The sequence below is a fragment of the Schistocerca serialis genome, chromosome 5 (assembly GCF_023864345.2).
Source record: "Schistocerca serialis cubense isolate TAMUIC-IGC-003099 chromosome 5, iqSchSeri2.2, whole genome shotgun sequence".
NCBI lineage: Eukaryota > Metazoa > Arthropoda > Insecta > Orthoptera > Acrididae > Schistocerca > Schistocerca serialis.
Window position 1 is genome coordinate 579,746,364 of NC_064642.1, and position 13,625 is coordinate 579,759,988.

The window sequence follows — 13,625 nt, forward strand, 5'->3', positions numbered from 1 at the left end:
AGTGCCATTCCGCCATCCAGGACAGTGTCATCAAGGAGAGCAAAAAACGGTCGTGGCAAGAGTTCCTGGACTCCCATCATTCGTTCCACTTGTTCTATAAAAGTGTGGGAAGCCCTTAGGAGGATATCCGGTAAACGCAGTGTAACGTAAAAATATAAAAACAGTGATATGTAAAAAATATACGGCAGTCTGCCAATGTATTCATATTCTTAATGACTCAATAGTAGCGGTTGAAAACACTTTTCTGCAAATGACTCACAAGAATGTTCTTACTAGTGAAATATCTTTTATGTTAGCCCGACACAGATCAGTAATTAATAAACTATCTCAGTTGTCAGGGTAGTTACGTAATCATCGATAGTTAATTGTCCTTTCCTTCTTTACCCAACGCCACTTATATTATTCCAGGCTCATGAGAAGTCGTGTGCTTATCGCACCAGAGAATATTTCACAAGTCTGTTCGATGTAAACTACTGCAATATGTAACTTAATATTGTGGTTTCATCTTGATTCCCCAATATAAGATAACAAGAGTAGCATCTACAAAAGAAATCCTATAATGGAACTGGAATCCTGTGACCAGACGTTTTCTGCATGGGATGTTATCTTGTTATATAAAGAAAAGCTGTGAGTAAAAATTGTTAAAATATTGTCAGCAGCCGCCGGGCTCATAGCATCTGAAAGAAAGTTAATTGTCCTAACCGCTGGCAGGTCTCGTAGATGAGCTAAAAGAAAAATGTTGAAGATTTTCTAAGATGGCGCTTGACAATGAAAATTCTTTGTTAAGGCCCATATCTACTTAGGACAATCCAGGTAACAGATTACAAATTGATTGACCACATACACAAATTCTTTTGACAAAATAACTATTATATTTTTCTGGTTTTAAGTATAACTTACATTATTAGCTGGTACAGCAAGATGAGCTTTACACAAGAGTGTCCTCTTAGGTCCAAATCCAAGCAGATAAGATAAGCGAATGACAAGTGAAAGATAGTTCATGCATAGAAGTGCAAGAGTCCTTGGAATAACTTGTCCATTGTAGTTCTCTCTCTTCTTCCTTGGCGTAACTTGTCAGTTCTTTACAAAATTTATTGTAATATTTAGCTTACATTATTTTAAACCCAAGACCACCCAGGAGAAACAGTACAGCAGTCATTTACCAGTAGCAATAGTGCTGAAACAGGGGCACCTCCAAATGACACCCAGAGACATTGCACAGATGTTGGTCAAACATTTTGCAAGCCAGGGTCCAGCATTTAGTTGCTACCATGCAACTGTCGAGAGGGCAAGTTGGACTTCAGATCCAACTGTTCTGAGGTCTACAACTCTCCTTTCTCCACGTGGGAACTCGAATCAGCATTGTCTGAGACTACTGATACTGCACCCAGTCAAGACTGAATCCAGTACTGCATGCTTCGCCATTTGCCAGCGGTGTCAAAGGAAACCCCCCTCAAATGTTTTAATCTTATTTGGCAGACTGGAAACTTCCCAAACTCATAGAGGAAGGTGGTTCTAATACACTTTCTGAAACCAAGAAAGGACCGTACTTCTCCCAGTAGTTACAGCGGTATCGCCTTTACAAGCTGCATAGGAAAGACCGTGGAACAAATGGTTAACTGTCATCTGGTCTGGTTGTGAGAGACCAGGCAACTCTGTAGCTGCCCTCAGTGTGGATTCTGAAGATTTCGGTCCACTGTCGACAACTTGACCCTCCTAGAGGTGGCTGTATCGGTATATTCTTTGATATCAGTAAGACATATGACACTACTTGGAGACACTGTATTCTCACACAACTGCATCAATGGGGCTGTTGTGGGCACCTCCCCATCTTCATACGTTCTTTTCTGTCTCAGCCGTTTCTTGGGACCCGAGTTAGTGACACACTGTCTCATCAATTTGCGCAGGAGAATGGTGTTCCTCAGGGCAGTGTTTTAAAGGTTATCCTCTCTGCCATAGCCATAAACGCTATCACATCCACAGTAAGGAGTCCTTTACAGTGCTCCTTATTTGTGGACAATTTTGCTGTTTTCTGTTCCTCCTCCAGTGTTGCAATGGAGAGCCGTCAGTAGCAACTTAAGGTGCAGAGGTTAGAGGAATGGGCTGCAGAGATGAGTTTTTGGTTTTCTGCGGTAAGTGTGTGTGTGTGTGTGTTCATTTTAATTGTTCTTGTCATCTTTTTAATTTACCGGCCTTGCATTGGAGGGCCACCATCCTACGTTTTGGAGACTCCGCGAGATTTCTGGGCCTCATTTTTGACTCAAAATTATCATGGTTGCCACACCTGAGAGACCTGAAAGCCAGAAACCTGAAGGCACTGAACATCATCAAATGCCTTAGCCACAGGTCTTGGGGAGTGGACAGGGCGCGTCTCCTCCAGTTTTGTTGGGCTTTCATGTGTTCGTGGCTGGACTATGGGTGCACCATGTGTGGGTCAGCGAGGCCCTCTCTTAATTACGGATCATTGATGCTGTCCACGATGAGGGGATTCGGCTAGCCAAGCATGCTTATCAGATGAGTCCCTTACCCAGCCTCTGTGCTGAGGCAGGGGAACTGCCACTTACCATCAGGATCAGGCGCCAGCTCCACATGGTGAGTCAAGTGTGTAAGTTCCTCGCAGCTCCAACTTCACCCGTGCACCATACTGCTGCTCATCCATCTCTGGAGCGCCTTTTTTCCAACCATCACGAGCCACAATGCCATTTGGGATTTGTATGCTGGAGTCACTCAGTGTGGAGCCAGAATGACTCCAAATCCAGGGTGTTAATAATGTAGCCCTGGTTACTGGAGAGGCCCAGAGTGATTTTAGATTTGGCGCAGTACAGGTGAGATAGCACTTCTGCTTCCATTTTTAATGTGATATTTTCTGACATTTTACCTGAGCACCGCAACCATGTAGCTGTTTTTGCGGATGGGTCTAAGCAGGGGGCTCTGTTGGTTGCACTGTCATTTTTCCCAGATCATGTCCTCAAGGTCAGACTGCCCCCAGAAATTACTGTCTTTGACGCAGAATTGTATGCGATCTTGCAGCACTGTAGCAGGTGGGATGTTCTCCCAGTGTTGGATTTCTTGTCTGCTCAGATTCTCTGAGTGCCCTTTACTCTCTCTAACATTTGTACCCAGCAGAGAAAGTAACCTAGAATATCCAGGATGCCCTCCTCCAACTACAACAACTGGGGAAGGAGGTTTCTTTCTGCTGGGTACCTGGGCACGTTGGAATTGCGGGGAGCGAAAGGGTGGATCAAGCAGCCAAGGAGGTGTGTCGTGATCCTCAGTTATTTTGGAGTGCTATCCCCCTGCATGCTATCACCTCACCGTTGAGGTACGAAGTCATGTGTCGAAGGGAAGACGAAAGGCTGGCAGTGACCGATAACAAGCTCCGTGTCCTCCAGTTCACAACTCGGCGATGGGGTACTTCCTTTCAGCCATGTCAATGGAGACAAGGTCCTTCTTACTCATCTTCACATAGGCCACAGTCCTATGACACACGGATTCTTACTATGGTGAGAGAATCTTCCAATGTGTGGTGCCTGTGGCTAGTAGATCACGGTGCAACACATTTTATTGGACTGCATTTTATTTGCCGACCAGCGGAACTTGGTGGACTTGCCGTCGAATAGATAGCGAGAATGTGTGGTCATTCCGAGCACATGAGTGTATCACAATTTTAGTTCCTCTCCACATTGGTTTGTTTTAATAAGCACAAGGGCACTGATGACCTTGCCATTGGGCACCCAGAAAATTGTTTCTTGTCAAACAACTAAAGGAAAACTTTTCTTCCCCAATGTGTATAATCAGTTGATTTATAAGAATAGAATTTCTTTAATATGATGGCTTTCACAATTTTTTTTTTTTTTTTTTTTTTTTTTTTTTTTTTTTTTTTTTTTTTTTTTTTTTTTTTGCATTATGTCTGTAAACTCTTGGAAAACCACAGCATCAATACAAGGAGCCAAAGTCAGCACGCAAAAATTTAACAGGAACATATAATTGTATAAATCTGAGACAGGACGAACAATTTTTTATCATTAGTTACAAATATTACTAGGGAGTAAATATATTGGGAAGCAAGCTTAAAGGGTCTATGATCTTTGGAGATGCCTCTTGATTTGAAGAGATTTGCGGTTGTGTACTTTACTCAGTATTATTATTGCTCACTTTTTGATAAATAAGTAATTTATTTTCTTTAGTTGTATTGTCCCAGAAGATAATAGTGTAAAGCAACAGGTAAGAAAAGGCACAGTGCGGTGTCTAATCCCATTATGGATGCAAACTGTTCAGTGTCATAGGCGGTAAACACTGTCGCATTATCAGAATAAAGGTGGTTTGGGTGATGTCAAGGGCAAAGATTTGTTTCAAAGTCTGTGATAATAGCAGCAATAGTCATTTGCGGTATGCGAAACATAAAAGGAAAATAAAAAAGGAATCAGCCATGACCAAGGATAGCTACATCTGCATGGCGACTCTGCAAATCACACTTCAGAGCCTGGCAGAGGGTTCGTCAAATCACCTTCACAACAATCTCTATTATTCCACTCTCAAGCAGCGCATGGAAAAAACAAACACCCGTTTCTTTCCATGCAAGTTCTAATTTCCCTTATTTTACTGTGATGATTGTTTTTACCTATGTAGGTCATCATCAACAAAATATTTTTGCATTCAGAGGATAAAGTGGGTGATTGAAATTTTGTGAGATGACCCCACCGTAACAAGAAATGCCTTTGTTTTAATGCTGTCCACCCCAACTCCTGTATCATGTCCGTCACACTCTGTCCCCCTATGTCTTGATAATACAGAACAAGCTGTCATTCTTTGATCTTTCTCAGTGTACTCTGTTAGTCCTATATGGTAAGGATCCCACACTGCGCTGCAGTACTCCGTAACAGAATGGACAAACATAGTCTAGGCAATCTCTTTAATAGGTCTATTGCATCTTTTAAGTGTTCTTTCAATGAAATGCAGTCTTTGGTTTGCCTTTTCCACAAATTTTCTATGTGTTTTTTCCAATTTACATTGTTTGTTAATTGTAATTCCTAGGTACTTAATGGAATTTATGGCTTTTAAATTTGATTAATTTATCGTATAACCGAAGTTTAACGGATTCCTTGTAGCACTCATGTGGATGACCACACACTTTGCATTATTTAAAGACAATTGCCAATTTTCGCGCCATACGGATTTCTTATGTAAATTGTTTTGCAGTTGCTTTTGATCTTCTGATGACTTTTAGATTATAAACGACAGCCTCATCTGCAAAAACCTAAAATGGCTGCTCAGATTGACTCCCAAATTGTTTATATAAATAAGGAACAGCAGAGGGCATATAACACTACTTTGGGGGATGCCTGAAATAACTTCCGTTTTCCTTGATGACCTTCCGTCAGTTACTACAAACTTTGATCTCTCTGGCAGGAAATCATGAATACAGTCACATAACTGAGACAATATTCCATAAACACACAATTTGATTACAAGCTGCTTTTGAGGTACAGTGTCAAAAGCCTTCTGGAAATTTAGAAGTACAGAAACAATTTGAAATCCCTTGTTGATAGCACTCAACACTTCTTGTGAGTAAAGAACTAAATGTGTTTCACAAGACCGATGTTTCCTAAATCCCTGTTCACAAAATGTCAATAGGTCACTCTTTTCGAAGTAATTCATAATTTCAAATACAGTATATACATAACATTAAATATTACAGAATTTTCTTTTCTTAAATTAATAAGAAAGTCCCAGAATCTTTTAAAAAATGTGAAGGTGAGGCAATGAGAGAGCGGGACTCAAACCAACAACATTTGACGCAACTGAGCAGGCTTCCGTAGCTGGCATTATTATGATTGAAATTCTTCTGGGCACTTTACCTAGTCATTGTATAAAATATTTTAATTATAAACTGTAAAACCGACATTTCAACCACATTACAATGGCTGTCCTCAGGTCAAGTTTTACAGTTTATAATTAAAGTACTTTATACAATGACATGGTACAATACACTGAAGAATTTTAGCCATCACAAGAACATGTGACTTCACAGCTCCTCTCCTCTATCCAATACACCACATGAACTTGCATTACGTTCAACTATCTTACAATATCCAGAAGAATTTAACTGTTGATTCATCATTAACTGACATTTAATTATAACAAACCATACCAAGAATGATGCGTTTTTGATAAATCTTCAACGTGCCACTGCTTTGAAATGGCATACTTGGCTAGTAAGCAAGTTATAGTACGAAAACAACCAAATACAAAGATTCTTTAACCACCAATATGATGTTTTCTGTAATTTGGTTATGACAAATTGTACCAAAAATGATGCACTTTTGAGAGACGCTCTATGAATCAGTATATCTTATGACAGTGTATGTATGTATGTATATTCAGCATCTCCTCCTAAACTACTGGATCGATTTTAACCAGGCACGGTACAGGTATCACTTGCTGTCTGTGAAGAACTGCTTACCTCTCAAAGGGATGGGTGGTGGTGGGGATGAAAAGGAAGCACGATGCGTCACAAGGAAATACACAGATATCTTCATCCATTATTTGAGAATGAGAGCACCTGTGATTTTGACAAACTGTGCACACAATTTCAAATCTTTGTAAAATATTTTCTCCCTGACACTCCCCACAACATGATGAAATGATGAAAGGATAAAGGTTTATCGCTTACTGTATTTTCACTATTCATGCAGCAAAACTGCTGCATCAAACATGACATTTTAATTTATTTCTTCATTACTAATAACTCAGTTTGAAACACATTTGCTGACAGTATCCATGTAAGTCGGAGAAGATTGCATGAAAGACGACTTGCGTAGGTTGCATTTAAACGCTCTTATTTCCAGTTTTTTGAACAGAAGCTCAGGGTTTTGAAAGTGATCGTCCGAGGTTGCAACATTAACCAAAATACAGTCATGTTTGCGCCACATTTGGGAATACCTTGTACTCATTGATCCATAAATTATTAAAACATGGCAGAGGCAAAAGAGATTCTGAAATGTAATTAATGATAGCAGTAAAGCCGCTGTGGTGTATTTAGTGCTAGGTAAGCCTGTGATGTTGTTTAGAAAATATGCCTCTGTGACATTAATTTTATAAGGAGTTGTCTAATTTTGCAGAGTGTCATTAGAGGAAAGTTTTCACTTCAGCTTCTGCGTATATCGTTACTTTAAAATCACCACAAATACTGTAGGTGATTAAGTTAGAATGAACCATCAAGATCATAATAATATTTGTTTATTGCATCAGGTCACTGTTCTCCATAGACTATGTTGTCTAAATTTATGAACTTTAGGTGCTGTTGAGTTTTTGTGCTGTTACCAGATGAGTGGCCCATTGACTATAGGCCTTCGTGAGTGAGCCTGTCTATATCTGTTTTGAAGTCATCTTTAAAGCCAAGGGCACTGGGCAATCTTTGAAGACATGTAGGACGGCCATTGCTTTACGAATTATGTGATCTTTGACATCAGTTGGTGTTCCTAAGCCAAGTGAGAAGTTTGAGCAATTCTATCACAGCGAATCCTAGAGATGGCACAAGGCCCTTTGAATTTCATTGTGTGCACTGTATTGTGAACCGTAAATCCAGAAGTGTGGAAAGAGTCTACTCCAAAAACACTGTCCACTTTTGGTTCAGCAGCCACCAGAAAATTTGCCGGACGAGTGATGTGGTTGGTAGTAAAACTGGAACCTTTCTTACCAGAGGCATTGAGAGGCATTGATGGCTTCTATGTGCCGAAAGACGTCTTCGCTGCCTGCAAATCCAATGGCCCAAAATTTAAGTAAGTGGATTGGTTTAAGCAAGGACACATAAGCACTCATGTCCAGTGGTAACTTCATAGGATGTTTGCCAATGAACAGATCTAAGTACATTTTCATGACTGCATTCTGACAAGTCTGTACTCATATGGTTCAGTTTTGTAGAGTAAGTTGTATTTGCATCACAACTGCTAAAACATACCTCTCCAAATGTCTCTTTTTGCTGTACCTGTGATGTGTTGCCCATCAATAGGGGCAATGGTACTGTTGTTGATGTGGCCAGTCACTGCCGGTGTGCACTACGGATCAGTGGGGGGTCCCACTGTAGATGTCGTGACAACCCGCACGATCTGTGTTGGTGAGCTTACTGCCACGTTTTCTTCAGTCATAAACAAAATTTGGGCTGTGTGAGTAGTTCTACGGGCTTGAGCTATTTGCTTTACTTCTTTCAGAGAAAGAAGTAAAGCAATTTCCTCAATATAAGGTTTCTCACTTGTGAGTCGGGTATAAGCCACACTGTAACTTCCCTGATTAAAGAGACTGTTTAGTTCTACCTGCAAAAACAATCAAAACTGCAGTTCCTACTTAACCCATGTTGGTAGGCAGCCAAATCTGTGTAAGATTGATTGGCCCTTGCAGCGGCACAGTTATGTTCATCCCTTATGTGCACCTACCTGTGAACTTGTTGCAGCAGATCGCCGGTAGGAAAACCGAGCAGAAACGTACCGTACTGCAACTCACACCAGGCTGCATACAATGGTACTATTCTAAGAATTGGGAAAAGGTCTTAATTTTGAATGAAAGGTAGAAATACTGGCAAAACTTTGGTATGAAAATGCTTGCCATGTTATTAAAGTTATCGGTGTCTATTGCACTGTAGCTTTTAGTTGCAGATCTGTTCAACATGTCACATGGAATTACTATCTTTTCTCATACACAAAATTACTTAAAAAATCTGTACTTTCTAAAAAAACACACAGGAATACATATACCTTCACTTTAAAACACTTTTGAAACATGTAACACAACTAAGACTGGCAAATTGTAACTTCCTTTGGAGCACATACTACACACGACCGTACCATTGAAAGGCTGGGCTCTGACTTCCTTAGCCTGCTATAAGAATTCTATGCATCCAAGAGAGAATACACACGAAGAATACTCCATTCTGATTGGTCAGTTTTCTTTAAGTCCAATAGAAAATCTTTATTCTCCTGCATTAGTCTGCACTTTTCATGACTAACCAATCAACAAATAGCGCACTTTCTAACTGTACTTTTCCCGAAATAAGTATTTAACAGTCTGATATTTTGTTTATACTTTATGTTATTAACTATTTTCATTTGCACTCCAATTAGCTTTCCTTGTACCGTAAACGTACTTAACATATTACAATACAAAATTCCCCTTCGTCTGCATTCACACTATCTTAAAACTTTCTCGCACTAGTTGGTACAGCGTTCATCGGTAAAACAATGATCTACATATTTACTTTAGACTACTTTCTTGCATCATTCACACTGCTAAAATCATATACAAAACTGTACAAACATAAATAAACAAAAAAGCCTTCATGAAGTAAAGAGAACAATTCACAAAAACATTCTCTTGACCAGTTTCTTGAATGTGTCTCTGCACTACTGGACTCTGGTGGTCAAAATTCTTAACTACATTATAGTTCTTTCTGTTTAGTCCTGTCCACCGCTGTCCTTTGACAGATGAAAATTAGAACTACGTACTCAACTGAACTCACTTCAGGCCGTCTGTCACTGTGCACGCACAAGTCATTCTCCCAATACACAGGCTTAAGGCAGGAGCGATATAATTTTTTGGTGCCAGAATTCTAAACCTGCTGCAGTAACCAACTTTTTGTTGAAAAATGTTCTTGCAACAAAGAAAATATTCAAGACAACTGAAGTTCTGCTGGGTTCGTTAATGGCTACAATTTATGTATTAGGTGACAAGAGCATGACCTTTTCAGTCTCTCTGAATCAGAAATTTGAGAAGCTGAAAAATATAACTGAACTCATTGGCAGTGAGCATCTCACGCTTCATGTTGTTCATTAAATGGTGGAAAAGCCGAAACATGGGTGACATAGAAGGTGTTCTGGATACATTCACTAATGCTTGCACTGCCTGTAATATAGGGTCGTTAGTTCCTGATAACCCTGTGGAGTTCACCTTAGTAGTTGCTGTAAGTACTCCATGGTTAAAAACCTGCATTCTTGCTTAATTACAAAGATTTCCAAAGTCTGTTTTGCTTGTGTCATGGGTCCCGAGTCATTACTACTTTTTGGAAAAGCCAAGTTACACATGAAACTGGTGATGACTAACTGGGGTTTATTCACAACAAGAGATATACACCAGCTGCTCTGCAGAAACAGTGCAAACTGTTGTAAGTCCATTCTCCAAAGCAAAGCAAAGTCCACTCCAATGTCATGTCAAAGTTCTGCCTGCAATAATTAGAGTCCACAATATAAACACCTTACCCAAACTGATACCACATTCATGAATACACCTCAGATTGCATCACAAGGCAGACGGTCCCTCGGCCAGCTTATATGCTCAATTTTGGTGTGCTGTCGTCAGAGTGTGCTCACAATGATGAGCACGCTCTGGGTAATGGTATCACATTGGCTGACATGATGTCGTGCCAGATATTTGGTTCCCCTAGTGATGTAGGGTGATACAACTACAGTTTTCAAGTTAGGACAGTTTTTATGAAGTGTGAAAAAAGAAAGGGGAAAGTTACAAGAACAGGAGAGAGTTTCATATTTACTCTTTACTTTTGACATTTGTTCCAGGGAACTGCAAGTATATGCTCCATCTTCAGATCAACCCAGTCTCAGTAGATCACATGAAGAATTAAGTGATGGAGAAAAAGAAGTTGACATTTTCTTTTCCTCACAAGGAAACATTGACAAGCTTGTTAAATATTTAGCACTTGAAGAAAAGAAAGGAAAGGACAAATTTAATGGCTACAGATTCATTATGTTCAAGGTAAAATAAGTCAGTTATTTCTTTCATGAAAAATGTTGTTTTGCAATCAGTTGTGACAATAATTTTTATGTGATATAGTTTTCACGCAATTGTGGTGATTTTATTTGGTCGGAAGTTCAACATTGCTATACATTAACAAATTTTCTTTCCACTCCATTTCTTTCAGTATTCCACCTTATGAAACTTCTTTCCTCACTTATAGCTGCAGATGAAACATTACACTCAACTTAGTACAATTCATTAGAAATGTTTAGATTTGTTTTGGGAAATAAGTGGAATGTAAAGTTCATAGGAGTGGTAGGAGAAATGGTTTTAAGGGCTCCGGCAAAAAGGAAAACTGTTATTACTACACAAAGTAATTCAGTCTTCAGCCCCAAACTTTTTCTTCCTCACAGCAGATTTGTGAAGGACATAAAAATTCATAGAAGATTGGTTCATATGAATGTAGAAAATGAGTTGCTGCCCATATTAATTACTGGAGATTACTGTGAATGATCAAGATTTGTTTAGACACTGGAATCCTTAGAAAAACACAGTTCAGGGTAACACTGACCTGGAAATTTCTTAAATGGTAGTGTCTTGTTTCTTTTGTCTTCTTTATATTATCTGATCTTAAGGTTGTGTAACTGAAAGCCACGCATAGCTCGCTGGACCACGACATACGATGCAGATATAGTGCTGCAGTCTGGTTAGTGTTAAAGTGGGCAGTGTTTTTCAGATTGTTACTTTTTTTTTGTCAGTCAGTAGTCTGTCTGTTGGTGAGATTAATCAGCACAGTATAGAAATTTTGAGAAATGAAAATCCATCTGCAACCAGCAAATATTCGACCACATTGATTTGTTGGAATTGTTCCATTCTATTCATATGCAATTTTCATATTTGTTGGAGAGAACATCCTGCTTATTGTTAAGAGCTGAGGTATTAAGTACATTTGCAGTATGTCCAAATAAGATAAGAATTTCATTCCCATATTTTTGAAAAAAATTGATTCGGACACATAATGGGGCTTTGCTGTAGACAAAGGAGGGGGGGGGGGGGGAGACATCTGTCGTATATTCATCACAAAATACAACATTGACATGTGTTATGAATGAGATGCATATTATACTGTGAGCTTTAAATTTTATCCAAAAATATAAATTTCCAAAGTATGACTTATTGCATTATTCATTGTACATGTGAATGAGAAGCCCCTGTATCCTTAGGTCAAAACAGTACATTGTTTCTTATGGGAAACATTCTACATGGGAAAAATATATCTAAAAACACAGATGCTGTAACTTACCAAACGAAAGCGTTGGTATGTTGATAGAGACAATAAAAAACACACACTTCAGGAAAGAGGGAAGAAGAGGGAAAGATGAAAGGATGTGGGTTTTAAGGGAGAGGGTAAGGAGTCATTCCAATCCCAGGAGCGGATTCCCTTAGGGGGAAAAAAAGACAGGTATACACACACACACACTCTCTCTCTCTCTCTCTCTCTCTCTCTCTCTCACTCACACACACACACACACACACACACACACACACACACACACCCATCCTCACTTATTCGGACACAGGCAGACATACGTAAATGCAAAGAGCATCATTTCGTCTTTCCCTCTCCTTCTTTCTTTCCTGATGAAGCAACCTTGGGTTTCAAAAGCTTGAAATTTGTGTGTGTGTGTGTGTGTGTGTGTGTGTGTGTGTGTGTGTTTTATTGTCTCTATCAACATACCAGCACTTCCATTTGGTAAGTTACAGCATCTATATATATTGTGACTTACCAAACGGGAAAGCGCTGGTAGATAGATTTTTTTGTTTCTACCAGTGCTTTCCCGCTTGATAAGTCACAGCATCTTTTTAATATATTTTTCCCATGTGGAATGTTTCTTTCTAGAGAGAGAGAGAGAGAGAGAGAGAGAGTGAGTGTGTGTGTGTGTGTGTGTGTGTGTGTGTGTGTGTGTGTGTGTGTGTGTTACCTTGATTTGGTTTATGTGGGGAGGCAGAAACAACAATGGTCTTAGCCCACTATTTATTGTGCAGTTTCATTCGATATGATTCTAGTAAAGCCAGTTGGTTCCCTTCAGAAGTAGTAGTAGTAGTAGTAGTAGTAATAGGAGGAGGAGGAGGAGGAGGAGGAAACCATTTATTAGTTCCTTATTAGACATAATTTCTTCGGGCTGTACCAACATGAATATTGTAACACAGTAGATACGACAATCAAAAATACACCACACTGTAGAGCATCTCAGAGAATTTATTTATTTATCATCAATACACCTCTACATGTGAACCATTTATAACATGAAGAATATTGAGTCTATATTCAATTTCTTGCCAAGTTCTTTGTAACATTTCCTCTGTTGTTGTTGCAATCACATTAGGGATACAATGCCTCAATGTAGGAATATCTTCCCTTTGGTCACATACACGCGGTCCTTCACAAATCCTCATGTGAAGAAATCAAGCAGTGTAATGTCAGGTGGACATGGTGACCAGGCAGTGGGTCCTCCGTGTCCGATTGAACGATTGGGAAATTTCCTATCCAGGAACTTGTGAACAGCCATTGACCAGTGCAGCGGAGCTCCGTCTTGTTGAAAAATGATGTTGGGTTGCAAGTCTTGTATCTGAGGGTACACAAACTGCTCCAACATGTCCAGATACACTGACCCATTCACTGTCTGTTCTGCAAAGAAGAATGGTCCAACAATCTTGTCGTGCATTAGCCCGCACCAGACGTTTAGTTTAGGGCTATCACAAACATGTTAAATGACAACGTGCGGATTTTGTGAACCCCAAATCCAAACACTATGCCTATTAACGCTTCCTGATAGATGAAAAGTTGCCTCATGTGAGAATAAACATCTTTCCAGGAAGCTGGC

General features: G+C 39.6%; 1 protein-coding gene across 1 annotated transcript in view; it reads left to right on the top strand.

Annotated features, from left to right (window-relative positions):
* LOC126480677 (proteasome activator complex subunit 4-like) overlaps window positions 1-13,625 on the top strand; it is a 215,911-nt gene that overhangs the window by 118,455 nt on the left and 83,831 nt on the right. The window contains exon 23 of the mRNA XM_050103901.1: window positions 10,563-10,758. Within this exon, the coding sequence (XP_049959858.1) occupies window positions 10,563-10,758 (196 nt within the window). The remainder of the gene's footprint in view (window positions 1-10,562; window positions 10,759-13,625) is intronic.